The sequence below is a fragment of the Coffea eugenioides genome, chromosome 11, assembly GCF_003713205.1.
Source record: "Coffea eugenioides isolate CCC68of chromosome 11, Ceug_1.0, whole genome shotgun sequence".
Classification (NCBI taxonomy): Eukaryota; Viridiplantae; Streptophyta; class Magnoliopsida; order Gentianales; family Rubiaceae; genus Coffea; species Coffea eugenioides.
In genome coordinates, this window is record NC_040045.1 from 40731639 (window position 1) to 40749196 (window position 17558).

Below are 17558 nucleotides of genomic sequence, written 5' to 3' on the forward strand. Positions count from 1 at the left end.
ATAGTAAGCGTCACTCATTGAAGGATTTTTGAAGTTCACGAAACTAAAATCTATATCTTACTTGAAAAACTAAAAATTATTTAAGCATATTCAAAAGTCTAAATTGAGTATCTACGGAATAAAATTCATTTTATTTTAAATCTTTTCATCTACATAGCTAAAAAGTTTTCTTTCCTTGCTTATGAAAATCTAATACAGATGAAGACAAAATATAAAAAGTTAAGAAATGCTCTTTCTTGCCCCCTTTGGGCTGGATTTTTTTGCAAGAAATATGTGGTTAAAAATGCATGACAAAAATGACTGTCCTACTGACAAAAGCCTCCAAACACTCAAACTCTTCTGGCCAGGCCTAGTTTAATCCGCTATAATGGGCTTCCTTAGGACCGCAAGGAATTAAATGAAGCCCATCTTTTACAACCATTTACACAAAAATCACTTATTGTGGACGTGTCGCAAGGAAACAAATAACTCGGATCATCTTGCTCCACGGAATTCAGGAAATAGACCACGGGCTGGACTGGGCTGCAAACGAGCCAAGCCGAGTCGAGTTTTGACCTAATCGACCCGAGATTTGATTTAATTTTATTGAACTCGAGCTCGACGAGCTGACAATTTAAAGCTTGAGCAATCAAGTCGAGTTCGAGCTCCAAAAAAATAAAAAATAAAAATTTTATTTTTTAAAAAATAAATAAAATAATATTTTTTCTTAATAAATAATAAAATATTAAGAATATATATGTAATTTTACTATTAAAATAAAAATATATATATACTTAAAATAAATAAATATATATATATATACTCGTTAGCTTACGAGCCGACTCGAGTTCGAGTCGAGCTTGACTTGAATCGCTCGCGAATGGCTCGATTCGTTTGCAGGCCCTGGACTCCCAGCATTTGAAAAAAAAAAAAAAAAAAGTAGAGCAGATTTTAACTTTTCCTAGTCACCGAATTTTCTTTTCAAGCTTTTATTTCCTTTTTTTATTTTACCCTTCTATTACCCAATTGTCAAGCACAAAATTATTTGGATTCTAACTTTGACAGCGAAAAATACTCTAAAAACCTTTCCCTAACCATTGAATCTACTCTATTGAATCGACTCTGGTGGTTCAATTGTCAAGCTTTTATATATAGATGTAAATGATAACTACGAAAATAATTGCAACAAACTGACAACTACTAGGGATTACTTTGCGCTAGTTTATATAATCAGAAACAAAAAAAAAAAAACTATTCTTGGCGTAAATGCTTTGAATACGTCGCAAAAATATCAATATGCTCACATTAAATAATTTTCACCTTCTTGGACGAAACGTTTAATACTAATCTAACAAATCATACATAATTAAACCATAATTTTACCAATGAATAGTCCCTTTCCCTTCAGGTTTCCTGATTGATCCACTCATCTGCCACTATTCATTGAGACCCCCCTCCAGCGGCCTATATATTGGGGCATTCCCAATATATGGTAGCTTGTAACACTCCTCCAACTTGAATCAACCTCCCAAATCCCATATCAGTATACCCCAAAACCAAAATGCCTGAGGTCTCTGGTTCATTCAAGCTCAAGTTAGCCAAATTAGGATACCAATACCTAGTAAACCACATCATAACTTTCTTCCTCATTCCCATGATGATGTTTGTATTCATTCAAATCCTCCAAAGAAGCCCTGAAGAACTCCTAAGTCTTTGGAACGTTCTCAACTTCACACTTGTTCACGCCGTTTGTTCCTCATTTGCCATCATTTTCATAACTTCCTTTTACTTCATGTCCAAACCTCGTACGGTATACCTAGTAGATTTTGCATGTTTCAAACCTCCATGCCATTTCCGAGCACCTTATGCATCTTTTGTGGAACATGCCAGACTTGTCTTGCCTGATCACCCCAAAAGTGTAAGTTTCCAAACGAAAATGCTAGCAAGATCCGGTCTAGGTGAAGAGACATGTTTACCCCCCGCCATACACTACATCCCTCCAACGCCCACTAGGGAACTTGCTGGAGAAGAAGCTGAACTTGTAATTTTCTCAGCTATGGATTTAATCCTGAATCAAACTGGGCTTAAGCCACGAGATATTGATATACTCATCGTAAATTGCAGCGTTTATTCACCAACCCCGTCTTTGTCAGCTATGATCATCAATAAGTACAAGCTCAGGAGTAACATCAAGAGCTTCAATTTATCAGGAATGGGGTGCAGCGCAGGGCTGATTTCTGTCGATTTAGCCCGTGATCTGCTTCAAGTTCATCCAAATTCAAATGCTGTGATTGTAAGTACAGAGATTATCACCCCAAATTGCTATATGGGAAATGATAGATCAATGCTTCTGCCTAATTGTTTGTTTAGAATGGGAGGCGCTGCAATTCTTCTGTCCAATCGATGGACAGACAGATGGCGAGCAAAGTATCGTTTAGTCCACGTTGTAAGAACTCACAAAGGAGCCGATGATAAATCTTACAGATGTGTAGAACAAAAAGTAGATTCTGAAGGCAATCTAGGAATCTCGTTGTCCATTGATCTCATGGCAATCGCGGGCGAAGCTTTAAAGTCTAACATCACAACAATCGGCCCTCTTGTTCTTCCAGCATCAGAGCAACTCCTGTTTTTGCTCACCTTAATTGGCAGAAAAATCTTTAAGCTAAAGCTGAAGCCTTACATTCCCGACTTCAAACAAGCATTCGAGCACTTCTGCATCCATGCCGGAGGAAGGGCTGTGATAGATGAGCTGCAGAAGAGCCTGCAGCTTTCAGCTGAGCATGTTGAGGCATCCAGGATGGCCCTGCATAGGTTCGGGAATACTTCCTCATCATCATTATGGTATGAAATGAGCTACATTGAAGCTAAAGGGAGGATGAAGAAGGGTGACAGAGTTTGGCAGATTGCATTTGGGAGTGGATTCAAGTGCAATAGTGCAGTTTGGAAGTGTAACAGGGCCATAAAAGCTCCAACAAAAGGACCATGGGAAGACTGCATCGACAGATATCCCTTTTACATTCCTGAAGTGGTTAAGCTTTAAGTATGATTGCTTTCTTGGAAGTTTCTTCTATAGATCATGTTTGCATAGACTATGGTCTTAGACTCTTAGTCATTCACATGCTTGTATCATATGCATTGGAATTTGTATATTTTAGTAAAGGTGCAAGTATTTTAGATCATAGTTTATCGATAGATTGGCACGTTCTTAAGAATAATAATGTCTTTGTTGACGCGAACATGCCTCTTTATATGTTGCCCTGTCATGCACGTACAAGTCTTGTATGATTTCGTCTGTAAGTGAGGGCGTTGTTAATGGGAATTATTGCATGACCGTGGAGTGGTTGAATTATACGCTTTCATTGATTTAAAGGCAGTACACAAAGAAAACGACACAGTTGTGCTCATTCATTGCATGCGGCGGTGATGGTTGCCCGTCAAAATTTCACAAATTATGAGTTTGTTCAAATTGTAGGTAGGGGTAGGGGTGGCAATTTCTGATATGACTTGAAAACACGATATAAAGTTAATACAAAATAAATGAGTTTGGGTTGAAATTTCACGGATTTTGATCAAAATCGAGTCGAACTCGATGAACTCGAAAAGAAAACAGGTCAAATTCAGATCGCCCATGAGTTGACCCTAAGTTATTCTTTTTTCCCAAAGGCATTAACCACTTAACCCTAAATTAATTTGTTTAACTAGTATGAAGTTGAAATTGTTATGTTTGAACAAATGATGTATTACATTATTTTCTACTTTTATAGTGTTTTAATTTATTTCAAATCTAGTTTGGGATAAAACATTTTTACCATATTTTTTTATTTCAAATCTGGTTTAGAATTATTTTATCGAGATTCTTATTGTTTAATTATGTAATTATTCTTGTGCGAAATTAGTCTGTTAGAAATTACAATGGTAAATTCGTAAATTAGAGTTATGTTTCGAGTCATATTAGGTCATTCGTGTGACCCGTAAACCCGAAAATTTTGAATTTAGATAGAGTATCCTGACCCGTCACCAGTTGGCGTGTCAGGTTCAGGTTAGCAAGTTTCTGTTGAACCTGGGTTTCAAACCAACTCGCCAACTCGACATCTACCCGATTGCCACCCTTACATAGAGGTAGGTAAAAATATCCGCTACCCTGAAAATTCACCATATCCGAAAATTAGGATATTCAATCCGTATTATTTGATTAAATCAAAAGAGTGTCGAGTACCCAATTAAATGCGGAACGGATTAGGATCACATAATTAAAAACTTATGAATTCCCGACTCGACCCACATATTTTTTTTATTTTTTATTTTTATACATGTACTACAAAATAATATTTTTATAACTATATAAACAATTTCATTGAACAAATTGCATTACAAATATGGGAGACTATAGTTTGTTTATAAGTTTCATTTGTAAAGGTCATGATCTTATGTTTTCTAGAAAAAAATTTAATTAATGTGGAATATATACTTCAAAAATGTACTACTTATTTCAAATTTTCATTGATTTTGAATTCATTTTATTCTTTTCTCATTTTCTTGTATTCTCTTCGCATGTTTGTTTCTTGATGGACAATTTTTTTAGAAAAAATGTTTATTAAATCTTAGATGAATATGTAATATACAAAATTAGATTAATATAAATCATTTCTTAAAAAAATTAAATGATAAAAGGGGTAGGACGGGTACCCATTGATTCGACCCTATCTCAGCAGGTATCTGATTATCGAGTGTCTGTTGATATTAAAAATAATTTAATAAGATAAAAAATATTATTTAACTAAACTAAGTTATTCTTTTCCTCAAAGGTATTAACCACTTAATCCTAAATGAATTTGTTTAACTAGTATGAAGTTGAAATTGTTATGTCTGGACAAATGATGTATTACATTATTTTTTTAATTTTATAGTGTATTAATTTATTTCAAATCTAATTTGGGATAAAACACTTTTACTGAATTTTTATTTCAGATCTGGTTTGGAATTATTTTATCGAAATTTTTGTTGTTTAAACATGTAATTAGTCTTGTGCGGAATTAGTCTGTTAGAAATTACAATGGTAAATTCGTAAGTTATGTTTCGAGTCATATCAGGTCATTCCCAAAAATTTTGGGTTCAGGTCAGGTATCCTGACCTATCAGGATCTGTTGTACCCGGGATTCAAGCCAACTTGCCAACCCGTCAGTGACCCGATTGCCACCCCCAGGTAAGGGTGGGCAAAAATATTCGTTACCCCGAAAATTTGCCATATCCGAAACGTATTATTTGATTGAATCAAAAAAGTGTCAGGTACCCGATTAAATATGGAACGGATTAGGATCACATAACTAAAAATTCGCGAGTTCCCGATCCGCCCTGCATATGTATTTTTTTTATTTTTCATTTTTATACACATATTACAAAATAATATTTTGATAGCTAAATAAACAATTTCATTGAACAAATTGCATTATAAATATGGGAGACTACAGTTTGTTTATAAGTTTCATTTGTAAAAGTCATGATCTTATGTTTTTTAGAAAAAAAATTAATTAATATGGAATATATATTTTAAAAATATACTACTTATTTCAAAATTTCATTGATTTCAAATTCTTTTTTTTTTCTCATTTTCTTGTATTCTCTTCACATGTTTGTTTCTTGGTGGGCGATTTTTTTTAGAAAAAATATTTATTAAATCTTAGATGAATATATAATATACAATATTAGATTAGTATAAATCATTTTTTTAAAAAAATTAAATGATATATGGGAGGGGGCGGGTACCTATTCACCTGACCCTATCTCAACGGTTATTCGGTTATCGAGTGCTCGTTGATACGTGGGACAGATAAGAGTCAGAAAATGATTGATCTGTAAGATGCAGGTCAAATGGATCAGCCAAATGGAGCATGAGTCGGGCATGGAGCGGGTACCCGACCCATGCTCACTCCTAATTTTGTAGCTTGTTGTTTTGACCCCACGAACAAGGGTTGCATTTAATAATAAAAAACAATAAAAATATAAAAATAAAAATAAAAAAAAGCTGGTGCCCTTGTCGAATTATGCGTTACGTGTAATTATAGCCCTATTCCCATTTTTGTCAGTCCAAAATTTCGGTTCGTGTTACTATGAACTGAAGGCCTGGTCTTATTCTGTGTCTTTGTGTTACATGCCCGCTCAGCTGTACCATAATTTGGAGCACTTGACCAAGAACTGCAAAACTTACCTGCAGCCTTTAATTCGTCATGTTTAGTACACTAACTCTAAAGATAAAAAGCGATAATTTTTTTTTAAAAAAATGTACACATTCTAATCACAATGATTTTATAAAAAAAAAAAAAACATACTCTATTCACTATGATAAAAGCAGTAAATCTAAGGCACAATCAGGGCTATTCAAGAGAACAACTATGTTCAATCTAAAAATTAGGACTAATCTTACATTGCACCTCCATATTTATATAATTTTTGCATTTTGCACTCTAAACTCTCATTTTGCACCTTTACATTCCCAATTTTGGACACCTTACACCCCAAACTTTCAAGTTTATCTCACTTAAATCTAATTAAGGACAACATTACCAAAATTGATGAGATAAATGATGGTGCAAATTAATAATAATGTATTGTTTTATTCTACCTAGGATCTCTTAACCGTTTTCAGTACATTGTTATTGATTTGTACAGTTTGAATCACTAATATTATTAGCAAGATTAACAAGATAATAGATGATGCAAATTTATAAAAATGTACTTGTATTGTTTTGTTCTAACTTTGATACTTTGACTCTTGTTGACCTCTTTCAATAAATTATTATTAATTTGTAGGGTCTTGTATGCCCTTAATTTTGTTAATATTGTCATTAATTGGACTTAAATACAATAAACTTGAGAGTTTAGGGTGTAAAGTATGCAAAATTAAAAGTTTAGAGTGCAACATATTCAAAATTGAAGTTTAAAGTGTAAAGTGAAAATGTAATACAAGTTTAAAGGTGCAAGTTGGAGATAGTCCTCAAAATTAAGATTCAAAATTGAGACTGTGGAATACAGACGGCAATTTTGACGATTCCACAAAATTAAGTGGAGTTATTTCTACGGCTGTTTTTGTGTTCTCCAAGAAAAACTGCCGTGGCCATGTCTTTAACTATCTGTAGCTTTGCTTAAAATCAATGACATATAATATAACCATCGTCCGTAGTCGTCGGTGGAACTCCAAGCGGGGTACTTAATTTAAATTGTCACTTCATGTCTGCTGCTTGAATCTTCCGCATAATTGACAATTCAACACGGTTCTGAGTCTTTAGTGGCCTTTCCATCCGTACGTATTTGTGTCCCTAAGTTTTTAAATCTGACAAGGAAACAAACCAAATAGACATGTTTGGCTGGTTCTCTCCGGGTCCAAATCAAGTGTGCAAATAAGTAAATACGTAATAAGTTGATCATACGTCAAACTTTTAATCTCTCTTTTTTTTGTTTTGAACCAACAGGGTAACAGATTTATTTTTTTTTAATCTCATTGAAAGAGATAAAATTGATCTTTTTTAAAGGAAAAAAAAAAAAACAAAGTATAAGTGGACAAATACTAGTAATCACGGTTTTGCTCATAAGCACAAAAGGCAAATCTTCAAGCTCGCAGATCTTCAAGCTATCAGAGCCCCAGTTACAAATTTTCTTTAAGATTGCATTTGGTTCATATATTTTGTTTTCCTTTAGTTTGTTGACGTGGGGGCCGGAGGAACATTCCTCTACTAGTCCTGTTCCATCAATGGGCAAGAAGCTATACTAGTAGTCCTATTCCATGACAATCCTATTTTTCTAACTGGTGTCTAATGTGCACACTTATTAGCACATTTATTTCACACCAAACCTATTATATCAATGCATATAATCTGAACTACAAATCATTTGGTTATACTCTCAACCCGACCAAATGAAACCTTCGTTAGTGTCATTAATGAGAACTGGTAGCTGGTATTCAGCACCATCAATTTGACGTAGTAATTCTCTGCTCCCTAGCTACTTTGGCATGAGGTGTCATTAAGTCTAAAGCAGACTTAGATAAGGATTGATTGCCACTTTCTTGACTAATAAAATGTCTTTCCAAAAAGAGTCAACGGTTTCATGCGACTTCTCATTCATTGGATAATTCTATCTTAAGGAATTTTCACAACTCAACCTTTTTATTTTATTTTTCTCGCAGCTCAACCTTGCATAAAACTAGTCTAAGATTAAGTTGATAGAAATGGTAATCCTTTAGGGACGTAGCATTCCAGCGCAAACAAGTTGTCTGGGAAACAAGTTGGATGACTATCTTATGCTTTGCTTGGATTGAAGGATTTGATAAAAGATTTAAAATCCATCCAAATTACCCTAATTGTTTGGATTGCCTAAGAGATATTTGAGTTTGTAGTTTATTAATTATTTAAATATATTTTAAAAACTAAAATAATTGGTAACTCACAAATCTAAATACCTCGTGAGTAATTTAAATAATTAGAGAAAATTGAGAGAATTGTAATTATTTCGTCAAATTTCTCAATTCAATTGCAGCTTTAGGATAGGTGTTATCAAAATACAGTAGTATCATATAATTTTGTAACTTTAAGCAGTTTAGGCCTTTAGGGATTGAATATGATGCAGTTAGTTAAGAAAAATTAGTACTACTGTTTTTTATTTGGTTTGAGATTGCAACATTCTTGAAACCAGTTTACCATATTAAGACTAGATACTATTGGAAATGAAAACTCATAAGCATGTATATTTATCCATATCAAGTTTCAGTAAGCTTCAAGAAATATATGTCTATGTAAATTATGCAAAAATTGTTAACAACTCCCTAATTTTCTTCGACATGGTAATTACTATATAGCTTTTGACCAGGTCATCCTTGTAAAGGGCTGGTCCAATTTTAGTAGTACCACATCTGCAATCATTAAATAGAACTCCGAAGCCCGATCCATATAAAATTCATGAATATGACATGACGCTTGAATTTTTGTGACAAATTTTTGGGCTACAATGGCCTGCTGTCTCATTACCATATAAACCAAAATGTCTTCTTCAGTTTTGTCCGTTCTTGGGCTAGTTGTCGGACCATGAAACCCACGTTGAATGTAATTCTAAAACACAATAAATGTTTAATCTAATAAATTAAATTAGTAAAGACCAAACCATTTTTAATTTTCCAATCCCCAAGACCCAGTCCAATTGGTAGGGCTTTTGGAGTTACTGTGGGGAGTTAGGTTTATTTGCCAAAAAATTCTTATTTTCGTAAGAAAATATCAGAAAGAAAAAAAAAAAGGGACGAGCACTTGTCCCGTGGGAGCTTAACGGGACGAGAAAATCGAAGTTAGGGGATGGGTCAGACAAAGAAAACTATCCCCACTTTAAATGGGGTGAAGGAGGATATTCTGCTCATCTCTAGCATCGCCTGTCTCTCATTTATAATTATATATATTTGTGTGCGGGTGCATGCACGTGCGCTTGCGTGCGCGTGCATTATGACATGAATAATTTAATATTTTCTTGTGATAAAATAAAATAATATTTATTGTTAATTTGTTGTATAATAATTTTGTTATGTTAGTGTACATTTTATTTTCTTTTTTTATGCATGGCACTGTTGTTGGGAGCATCCTATACTCGTATGCTTAGTGGAAGAAGTACTAGAAGTATGAAAAAATCAGCAGTTGGGTGTTCTGGTCTGCTTAAAATCTAGTCACCAAAACAACAATCAATACCAAAACGCCTTGGACGTGATATACTCTTCATACGAGCCATGCAGATCACCTAATACAGATCAAGATTGTCACTAACTTTCGAATTTGGGGCACAAATGGTTGTCAGGTGATATACTCTTCACGATGTAGTTTGCTTTCAATGAAAAGTAATATTAAAACAAATTTTTAAGAACTTCACATGAATCTGAGCCTTACAGCTTTTTTTTTTGGGGCCAATCTTGACCGTTAATTGTTCAGAATGACCTTCCCTGCCTGTTTCTGCTGCAATAACAGATTATTCATGGGAAATTGAATGAAATAGTAGCCGTGGGCTTTTCTTGTCGACCAATTCTGAAATTAATCACCCCAAGATCCCTGGCAGCTCAATATATATCTACCGAGCCTTGGGGTTATTGAATCTTATGGGAAGATAGAGATAGAGTTCCTGCAGCATAAGAGGAAAGACTAGGAAAGATGCCAGAATACTGTGTGACAGGGGGCACAGGGTTCATAGCTGCTTATCTTATAAAGTCTCTCTTGGAGAAGGGTTATACTGTGAGGACCACTGTAAGAGATCCAGGTACTTTTCTTGTTCTGCAGCCAAAGTTGCTGCTTAATTTATGAAACAGTAATCAAGCTTAATTATTCTTGATCATTCCATGTCTTGGTCAGATTTTTATCAGATTGAATTGTGAACTTTCTGATTTCCATTCCACAAATCTGCTCTCTTGAAGAAGAAACTATCGGGTGACAATATTAGCAGATAAAATCCTGAGGAATGTAGCTGCAATCTCCACATACACAAGTTACTTGAATATTTTGGTTCATTCCATGCTCATCAAACAAACAAAAGTTAGTAAATCTGTTCATTGGCATAGTCGAGAGCAAGAAAGTTTTTAACTTTCTCTCGAGTGATCATCAGAGTTTCCTTATTTTTTGTTTTTTGGGGAGGAGGGGGTGCGGCGTGGAAGCAATCAGATAGAGTCAATAAGAGGGGAGAAGAAAGGGCTGGCTGGGAGTAGGCTTTATAGAAATTATTGGCATAATTTCTAGGTGCGGTTCAAGAAATTTCTGGACAGTAACAAGGCTAATTTTCTTTGACAGAAAATGTGGAGAAGGTAGCATACCTTTGGGAGCTAAATGGAGCTAAGGAGAGGCTCAAGGTTCTCAAAGCTGACTTGCTCGTGGAAGGAAGCTTTGACGAGGGAATTGAGGGGGTTGATGGAGTCTTCCACACAGCGTCTCCAGTGCTTGTGCCATATGATGAAAATGTTAAGGTAAGGGATTAGAGAAACCAGTAACTCTGGATGATGGCATCATGGCAAGTCCCAGCAATTGCAAGTTATACTTGACCATTGGTGTTGATTAGTTCCATGCTTTCCTCTATCAACAACATTTCTTTCTGTTACGAAAAGTAATCTTGTCTAGAACCATCTGCAATTCCTTTACTTGGAATAGTGAAGGTGCAATTCTTGATTCCACTGAATGATGAACACTCTTTGGACATTAAAATAGGCGCACTTTGGTGCAAAAAGAAAATTCACTTTGGATTTGGAATATTAGAAAGCTCATTTTTCATCCCTGGAAATGAAGTTAAGATTTGACAGAAATTTTCTTTCTCAGCAAAAGATGAAGAAATCAATCAGGTGAAATTTAGCATTTTGGTTGATTAAAATCAGTTGAAAGAAGAAGAAAATATGTAATAAGCAGACTAAGTAAAAATATGTAATAAGCAGACTAAATTCTACGACCTGGTCACCAACCATGAGAATTGTGTATGGCTGAGTTGTTTAAAACAGTAGAATTGACCTCTTCTTCTCTGTTGCAGGCAAATTTAATTGATCCATGTATAAAGGGCACCTTGAATGTGTTAAGCTCTTGCAAGAAAGCAAGGAGCTGTAGAAGGGTGGTCCTAACATCTTCGTGTTCTGCAATAAGATATCGAGATGATGCTCAGCAAATTTCTCCACTTAATGAATCTCACTGGAGCGATACAGAATACTGCAAACGCTACAATGTATCAATGTTTCTAAGTGCAACTTATAACTTTTCATGCTGAATCACAATCTTAAAGCCTAAGCAGTTGACATATATTTTGCACCCAAAATTTTTTTTGGTTCTTAAATACTAACTGTATTGGTGGAATCTTCTTTCAGCTGTGGTATGCCTATGCAAAGACTATAGCAGAGCAAGAGGCTTGGAAGTTTGCAGAAGAAAGTGGAATTGATCTAGTGGTGGTCAGCCCCTCTTTCGTAGTAGGTCCTTTGCTCGCACCCCAACCAACCAGTACGCTGCAAATGATATTGGCCATTGTAAAAGGTCAACACTTGAGTAGCTAATCTGTTATATAATGACATGAGAATGCTGTGTTCTATCTGATTTTGAGTTAAATGGTGGCTTACATTATCAGCTATGTTCGCTAATCTATAAATGACTGAGTTCAATTATTGATACCATTGATTAGGTCTGATTAAAGAATACCCGAATACAACAGTAGGGTTTGTGCATATAGATGATGTCATTGCAGCACATATATTAGCAATGGAGGAAGGCAAAGCATCAGGCAGACTGGTATGTTCAAGCTCAGTAGCTCACTGGTCCGAGATCATTGAGACGCTAAGGAACAAGTATCCAGCCTACAACTACATAAACAGGCAAGAGAAACATTTTACACTTTTCTGTCCTGTTTTTCCTCTATGGAACTGGCATTTGTTATTTGTTTTGACTTTACTCTCTGAATCAACCAGATTTTTTCTATTGGTGCCGTAGTGTCTCTGAACTTCACCTTCTTCTTATATAGTCTTGAGTGTTTTGTTTTCCATGTTTAGGTGTAGCAACACAAAAGGAGATGATAATCCACACAGCATGGACAGCAATAAAATCATACAGCTTGGGCTCCCACCGCTGAAATCCCTTGATCAAATGTTTGAGGACTGCATCAGAAGCTTCCAAGAGAAGGGCTTCCTCTAAGATCAACCAAATCTTCTGAAACGCCCTCTCAATTCAAAGATCCTACTCCGCTAGGAGTACATATACTGATTTACCGACTGTTCTTGAATCATATTGTCCTGCTAAAACATATTTTAACCATGCAAATATATCAGTATGCCAAATAATGCTGGCCTGCGAAGCCAGGCTCTTGATCAAAATATTGTGCACGACTCAAACTTCAATCACGGCATTGCTTGTTAAATTCCCATGCTAAAGTAATCTTCATTCAAACAAATAATATCTTGATTGAAATAAAATCACCAGACATTCCAAGACTTGCGCAAAATTCAATTCGGTAGTAATAAATGCTCTGCTATTAAACCAATTTAAAGAGGCGAGTGCCATACACGAACAGTACAGACGTAAGAAACAGCATAGGCCTTCGATTCTTGCAATATCCAAATGTCCTCCAACTTTTGCTGAATTAGCCTAATAAGAAACCACGATTATCAACAATTGGTAGGGAAAAAAAAAGACAATCTGAATATTAAAGTAGGATAAAAAAAACTTCCAGAGGACTGAGCAATCCTTAATACTTGTCACATTTTAAGATTCTGCAGATTTTCATACTATTTGCATGGCCTTGAATGAATTATTGCAGCGTGGAGGGTGGTACATAAGCAATCCTTCATTACTTTCTTGACCAAAATGGGGCTTTTGCAGTATTGAAGCTCATGGAATGCAAACCTCAAAACAGGCATTTCAATCTTCATACAAGAGCAAAATGAGTTCAACATTTGTAAATTGCTACTTGGAGAGGATCGATTGCAGGTTATGCTAGCAGGTCCAAATGGTGTGAGGCCGTTAAGCGGCCCGACTTATCAAGGGGGGCCCGTTGAAGAATCTCAATTGATGAAAATTAGTGCTAATTAATTAGTGTACTAATACCCAAAAACAAGATATATTATTCACCCTTTCCCATCCTCAACTGCTAGACCCAAGATTGGACCTCTAAACCTAACAACGGGAAGAACTTTAAGAACTCTCTCCTGACCACTAAAATAACCCTAGTGATTTTATTAAAATACAAGTTTAATTACTCCTAAAGTATAAATCTCTCAGACTTAACGGTAGTAGACTTCCTCGTATAGCTTTTTATATGCTAATATTTAGGACATGATACTGTTTTTTTTTTTTTCTAAGTTATTGTTTTGTTAGGAGGAAGGGGATGACTTAGATGATATGGAGGGAGGAATTATAATTTAAGACCTTTCACTTAAACTATAAAAAAAAAATGAGTAGGGATTTACAATTTTCTCTTTGAGTTCGAGGAAGCCAGGGTAGGGTGTTTCGGCTTTTGACCTTCTCCATCACTGGCTAACAACTAGACGCAGATGGAACGCATCTTATCACATTAGCCACTCAATTAAGTGAAACTCAAAACTGAGAGAATTCAAGAGTTATACTGCTACCCTTCTGAACCTTCTTTAATTTTGTCACTAATTTATACTATGATAAGGACATTTCATCTACCTTCAAACAAGACAATCTCGTCAATATTATGGATTGGACTCACAAACGTGACAGCACATATAGGTAGAAACTTCTCAGAGCCCTTTGTCCATAAAATCCAATTATCCGCCATAATTATCAAACAAACAAACAAACAAAGGTATGGAGTTTGGATTTGAAAGTGATCATTATTAGCATTCTAATTCTAACTGCAACAATTTAGAAATATATCTACATTTTCTTCTTTTAATTTTTCTTCCCTTCAAGAACTTCCTTCTTTCTTTGAAGAGACCCGACAAAAATGTTACCCAGGACTTTCACAATTGTTATTGTTAATTGTAACATACCATAAATGTAGATATCAATACAGCAATGAAGTTAACTTTTAATGCAGATTCTTTTTTGGCACATTGATGTTTTAGTACCTACATTATTGTTTTGTGTTAGTCCAAAATTTTTATATAAATTCAACTTTAATCACCATTACATATAAAAAATATGCCTACATAATCATAAATCATTTACACAGCGTCTACTAACATAATTTTCTAGTAAGAGTAGAAGTAGAAGTAGGAGTGGGTGTGGGTGTAAATGTAGATGTAGATGTAGATGATAACTATTAACCCAAAAAAAAAAAAAAAAAGAGACGTATCTTTTGGCCATACTTGTAAAAGTACTTCTCTTGAGCCTTGAAGACGCTAAAATGACAAACACTAAGGGTCGTTTGGTTGGACTGAAAATATTTTCCCTAGGAAAATATTTTCCATCGAAATCATTTTCTTGGAAAATCACTTCCTTCCCCATAATTTTCCAGTGTTTGGTTATTAAGTGAAAATATTTTCCGAATTCCTTTTTTCATAATTTTCCGGTGTTTGGTTTGTCAATGAAAATATTTTCTGATATGTTTGTTGATATATTGCAAATATTTTTCTACTCTCAAAACATTCATTTCATTACAAGTTAATTTTAGTTTCTATCCATTATAATCATATTATCATTTTTATAAAATATTTATTCATATTACACCATGAATTCTTAAATTTCCCAACTCGAATACAGGGTGGAATTAGGATAGATCTAGATCAAACTAAAAATATTGGATATTTTGATATTTGAAAGAAACTGAATTCTTTCGTCTCAAAATTTAATTAATATTCATTACTTAAATTAAAGTGGTTCTTTCGATCATTCATAGAAAAAAAAGACACTTGTAATCCTAAAAGAACTAAATTGTCAAATCCCACCACCACCACCTGACACAAATGCAATCTTTCACATTAGACTTGATTATCACATAAAACATATTAGCAATTGAATTAGAATAGTGTAGGACAGTTTGATATTCTTGCAACGTTGTTTACTTGCCTTAAGTTACTTCTAATTAGTAGAAAGGAGAAAGGAAAATGTCTGGGATATTTTTGAGATGAATGCAAATCCGACTAGAGCTGTTGATTTTATTCTTGTTGTCTGATCTTTCATGGGTTCAAGGGAGAAGAGCAGATAGGTCGTTATGTGTTATAGCACGAGGGTTTGATGTCATAATTCAGTACTTCTACAGCAATACTTTAGTTTGCAGGTTGAGTGCAGATACTTTTTATTTATCAATTCAAATTGCTCGGCAAATTATGTGCAACCAAAGTTGTTAAGAATTCCAGTGGAATACCCACTGATATTGTGACTAATATGATTCTGCTGCTGGTGATTCTCTTGCACTGGGGGCGGGTTATCTGGTTATCGGAAATTAACTTCAGGAAAGTTGTTGTGGAAGTCATTTTCCACCCGGTGGCATGAAAACATTTTCCAGCTGAAATCATTTTCCAACCTCTTTTGCTTCCAAACACCAGAAATTCTGGAAAACTTTTTCGGGAAAATATTTTCAGTCCAAACAAACATACCCTAAGACAACTGTGTTTAAGGGCTTCAAAGTTAACGGAATGGACAATGATGCTCAACCAATAAAGACAAAAGTCAGCCAGCCTTAGATTGCGGAATTAAACTAACTTAAAAACCACTCACTCACTCAATATACATCAAAAGGGGCGGCCAAAGAGTTGCATTTCTTCTCCTGCAGTACATCCGATTTAGACATCTTCCAAAACCCATGATTAAACATATTGATAGTGTTCTTCGAGGGGACCGACGAGTCGTGTTCTGATTGGTTGTTGATGATTACCAGCACATGCTAATTTTTACCATTTTTCTGACTCTGGTTTTAGGTATTTTAAGGGGAAAAAATTATCTTGCATCATTTTTTTTTTTTGGATAAATGTATCTATGCAATTAGAAAGTGGTTGACGAAATTATTTAGGATTTTTTAAAAACTTTGTATATTTCTAAAGAAAACGTAATACAAAAGATTGTAAATATGCATTTGAGAATTGGATCCACAAGCAGAGGGGAGACTGAGTCGATGAAGAAAAAAGAATAAAAAATATGGGCAGGTGAGTGACTTAGTGGATTAGACAAAAAAACTCGGGGATAAATCTTTGGGGGAATATAACATGGCTGCAAATCCATTAGTTTTTAGTTCCACGAAATAAATTGTCGTATATTATTCTTTTAATTAAAAAGATTGGATAAAGAAAATGGCAAGACCTCATGAAACATGCTTAGGATACACGGCCGCGTGATCCAGGTTACAAACTAAACAAGAAATAAATGGTTTTTTATATATTTACATTTTTTTTGTTTAACAAAACACCCCTTTAGTCTTGACAAATACCTGGATAGGCCTGATTTGTTTTTAAGTTTTGACAACGGTTCCCGTTCTCATCATCACCTATTTCTAGAAGTGGGTTTGGGAAAGAGAAAGAAATTGATTTTTGTTTTATATATATATAAAAGAGTGTATAGCCAGCACTAGCAGAAGTGCAAAAGCACGCAGGACTGGACTGGACTGGAGCGGAGTGGAGTCAGCGTGAGCAAATAGTACGTGGCAGTAGAAAGTGGCACACAGCTAGCTCCAAAATCGACTCTCCCAACAGATAACATCTTTTAACGGCCGCAAGTTGCAGATATCTTTTGCTTGGCGAAGCAACCATCAACGCCTCTCCTCTCATCATCAAAGAAATTTGGCCCACGCTTTTAGGTTTTTACCTAAAATCAGACTCCTCTGTATTTTTTTTTTTTTTTTTTTTAGAGCTGATGAGGTAGTAGAATGAATTGGCTCAGCTCAATGGTGTAAAGATAGTGACCAGATTTTAGAGAGATTTCAGGACGATGATATTGGCCCTAGATGTTAAAATTGGCACTTTCTTGAAAATTTTGTGATTGGAAGTTGTTTTAGCACTACTGTTGTTGTAGCAGCAAATATTATCCCAAACTCAGCCAGCAGCAAGAGGAGAGATCTCCCCTGAATAAGCAGGCAGCAAAAAGCAGGCAAAAGACCAGACCCCATGCTGTCCCCAAAAGCCATAATGAACTCGCCCCAACGATTTT

The 17558-nt window shown here is 35.0% G+C and overlaps 2 protein-coding genes across 3 annotated transcripts; both read left to right on the top strand.

The window, feature by feature from the left end:
- The first annotated feature begins 1460 nt into the window (after positions 1–1460).
- Positions 1461–3328, top strand: LOC113753262 (3-ketoacyl-CoA synthase 6-like). The gene has a single exon (XM_027297365.1). It carries the CDS (start codon positions 1541–1543, stop codon positions 3017–3019), a length of 1479 nt encoding a protein of 492 aa, XP_027153166.1. The 5' UTR covers positions 1461–1540; the 3' UTR covers positions 3020–3328.
- A 6341-nt stretch (positions 3329–9669) lies between these two features.
- On the top strand, positions 9670–12826 carry LOC113753836 (tetraketide alpha-pyrone reductase 2-like). Of its 2 annotated transcripts, XM_027298099.1 has the most exons (7): positions 9670–9804; positions 9972–10257; positions 10782–10954; positions 11506–11694; positions 11834–11996; positions 12142–12331; positions 12506–12826. In XM_027298099.1, exons 2-7 carry the CDS (start codon positions 10152–10154, stop codon positions 12645–12647), a joined length of 963 nt encoding a protein of 320 aa, XP_027153900.1. In that variant the 5' UTR covers positions 9670–9804; positions 9972–10151; the 3' UTR covers positions 12648–12826. The 2 variants fall into 2 exon arrangements, with proteins under 2 accessions (XP_027153900.1, XP_027153899.1); XM_027298098.1 differs by lacking the exon at positions 9670–9804 and having other exon boundaries at positions 9903–10257.
- Positions 12827–17558: the final 4732 nt, after the last annotated feature.

Bases quoted from the DNA above. Each gene is read 5' to 3' on its own strand.
- LOC113753836 (XM_027298099.1), top strand. From the start codon at position 10,152: ATGCCAGAATACTGTGTGACAGGGGGCACAGGGTTCATAGCTGCTTAT. The intron at 11,695-11,833 runs GTATCAATGTTT...ATCTTCTTTCAG, and splicing joins AATACTGCAAACGCTACAAT to CTGTGGTATGCCTATGCAAA. The intron at 12,332-12,505 runs GCAAGAGAAACA...TTCCATGTTTAG, and splicing joins GCCTACAACTACATAAACAG to GTGTAGCAACACAAAAGGAG.
- LOC113753262 (XM_027297365.1), top strand. From the start codon at position 1,541: ATGCCTGAGGTCTCTGGTTCATTCAAGCTCAAGTTAGCCAAATTAGGA.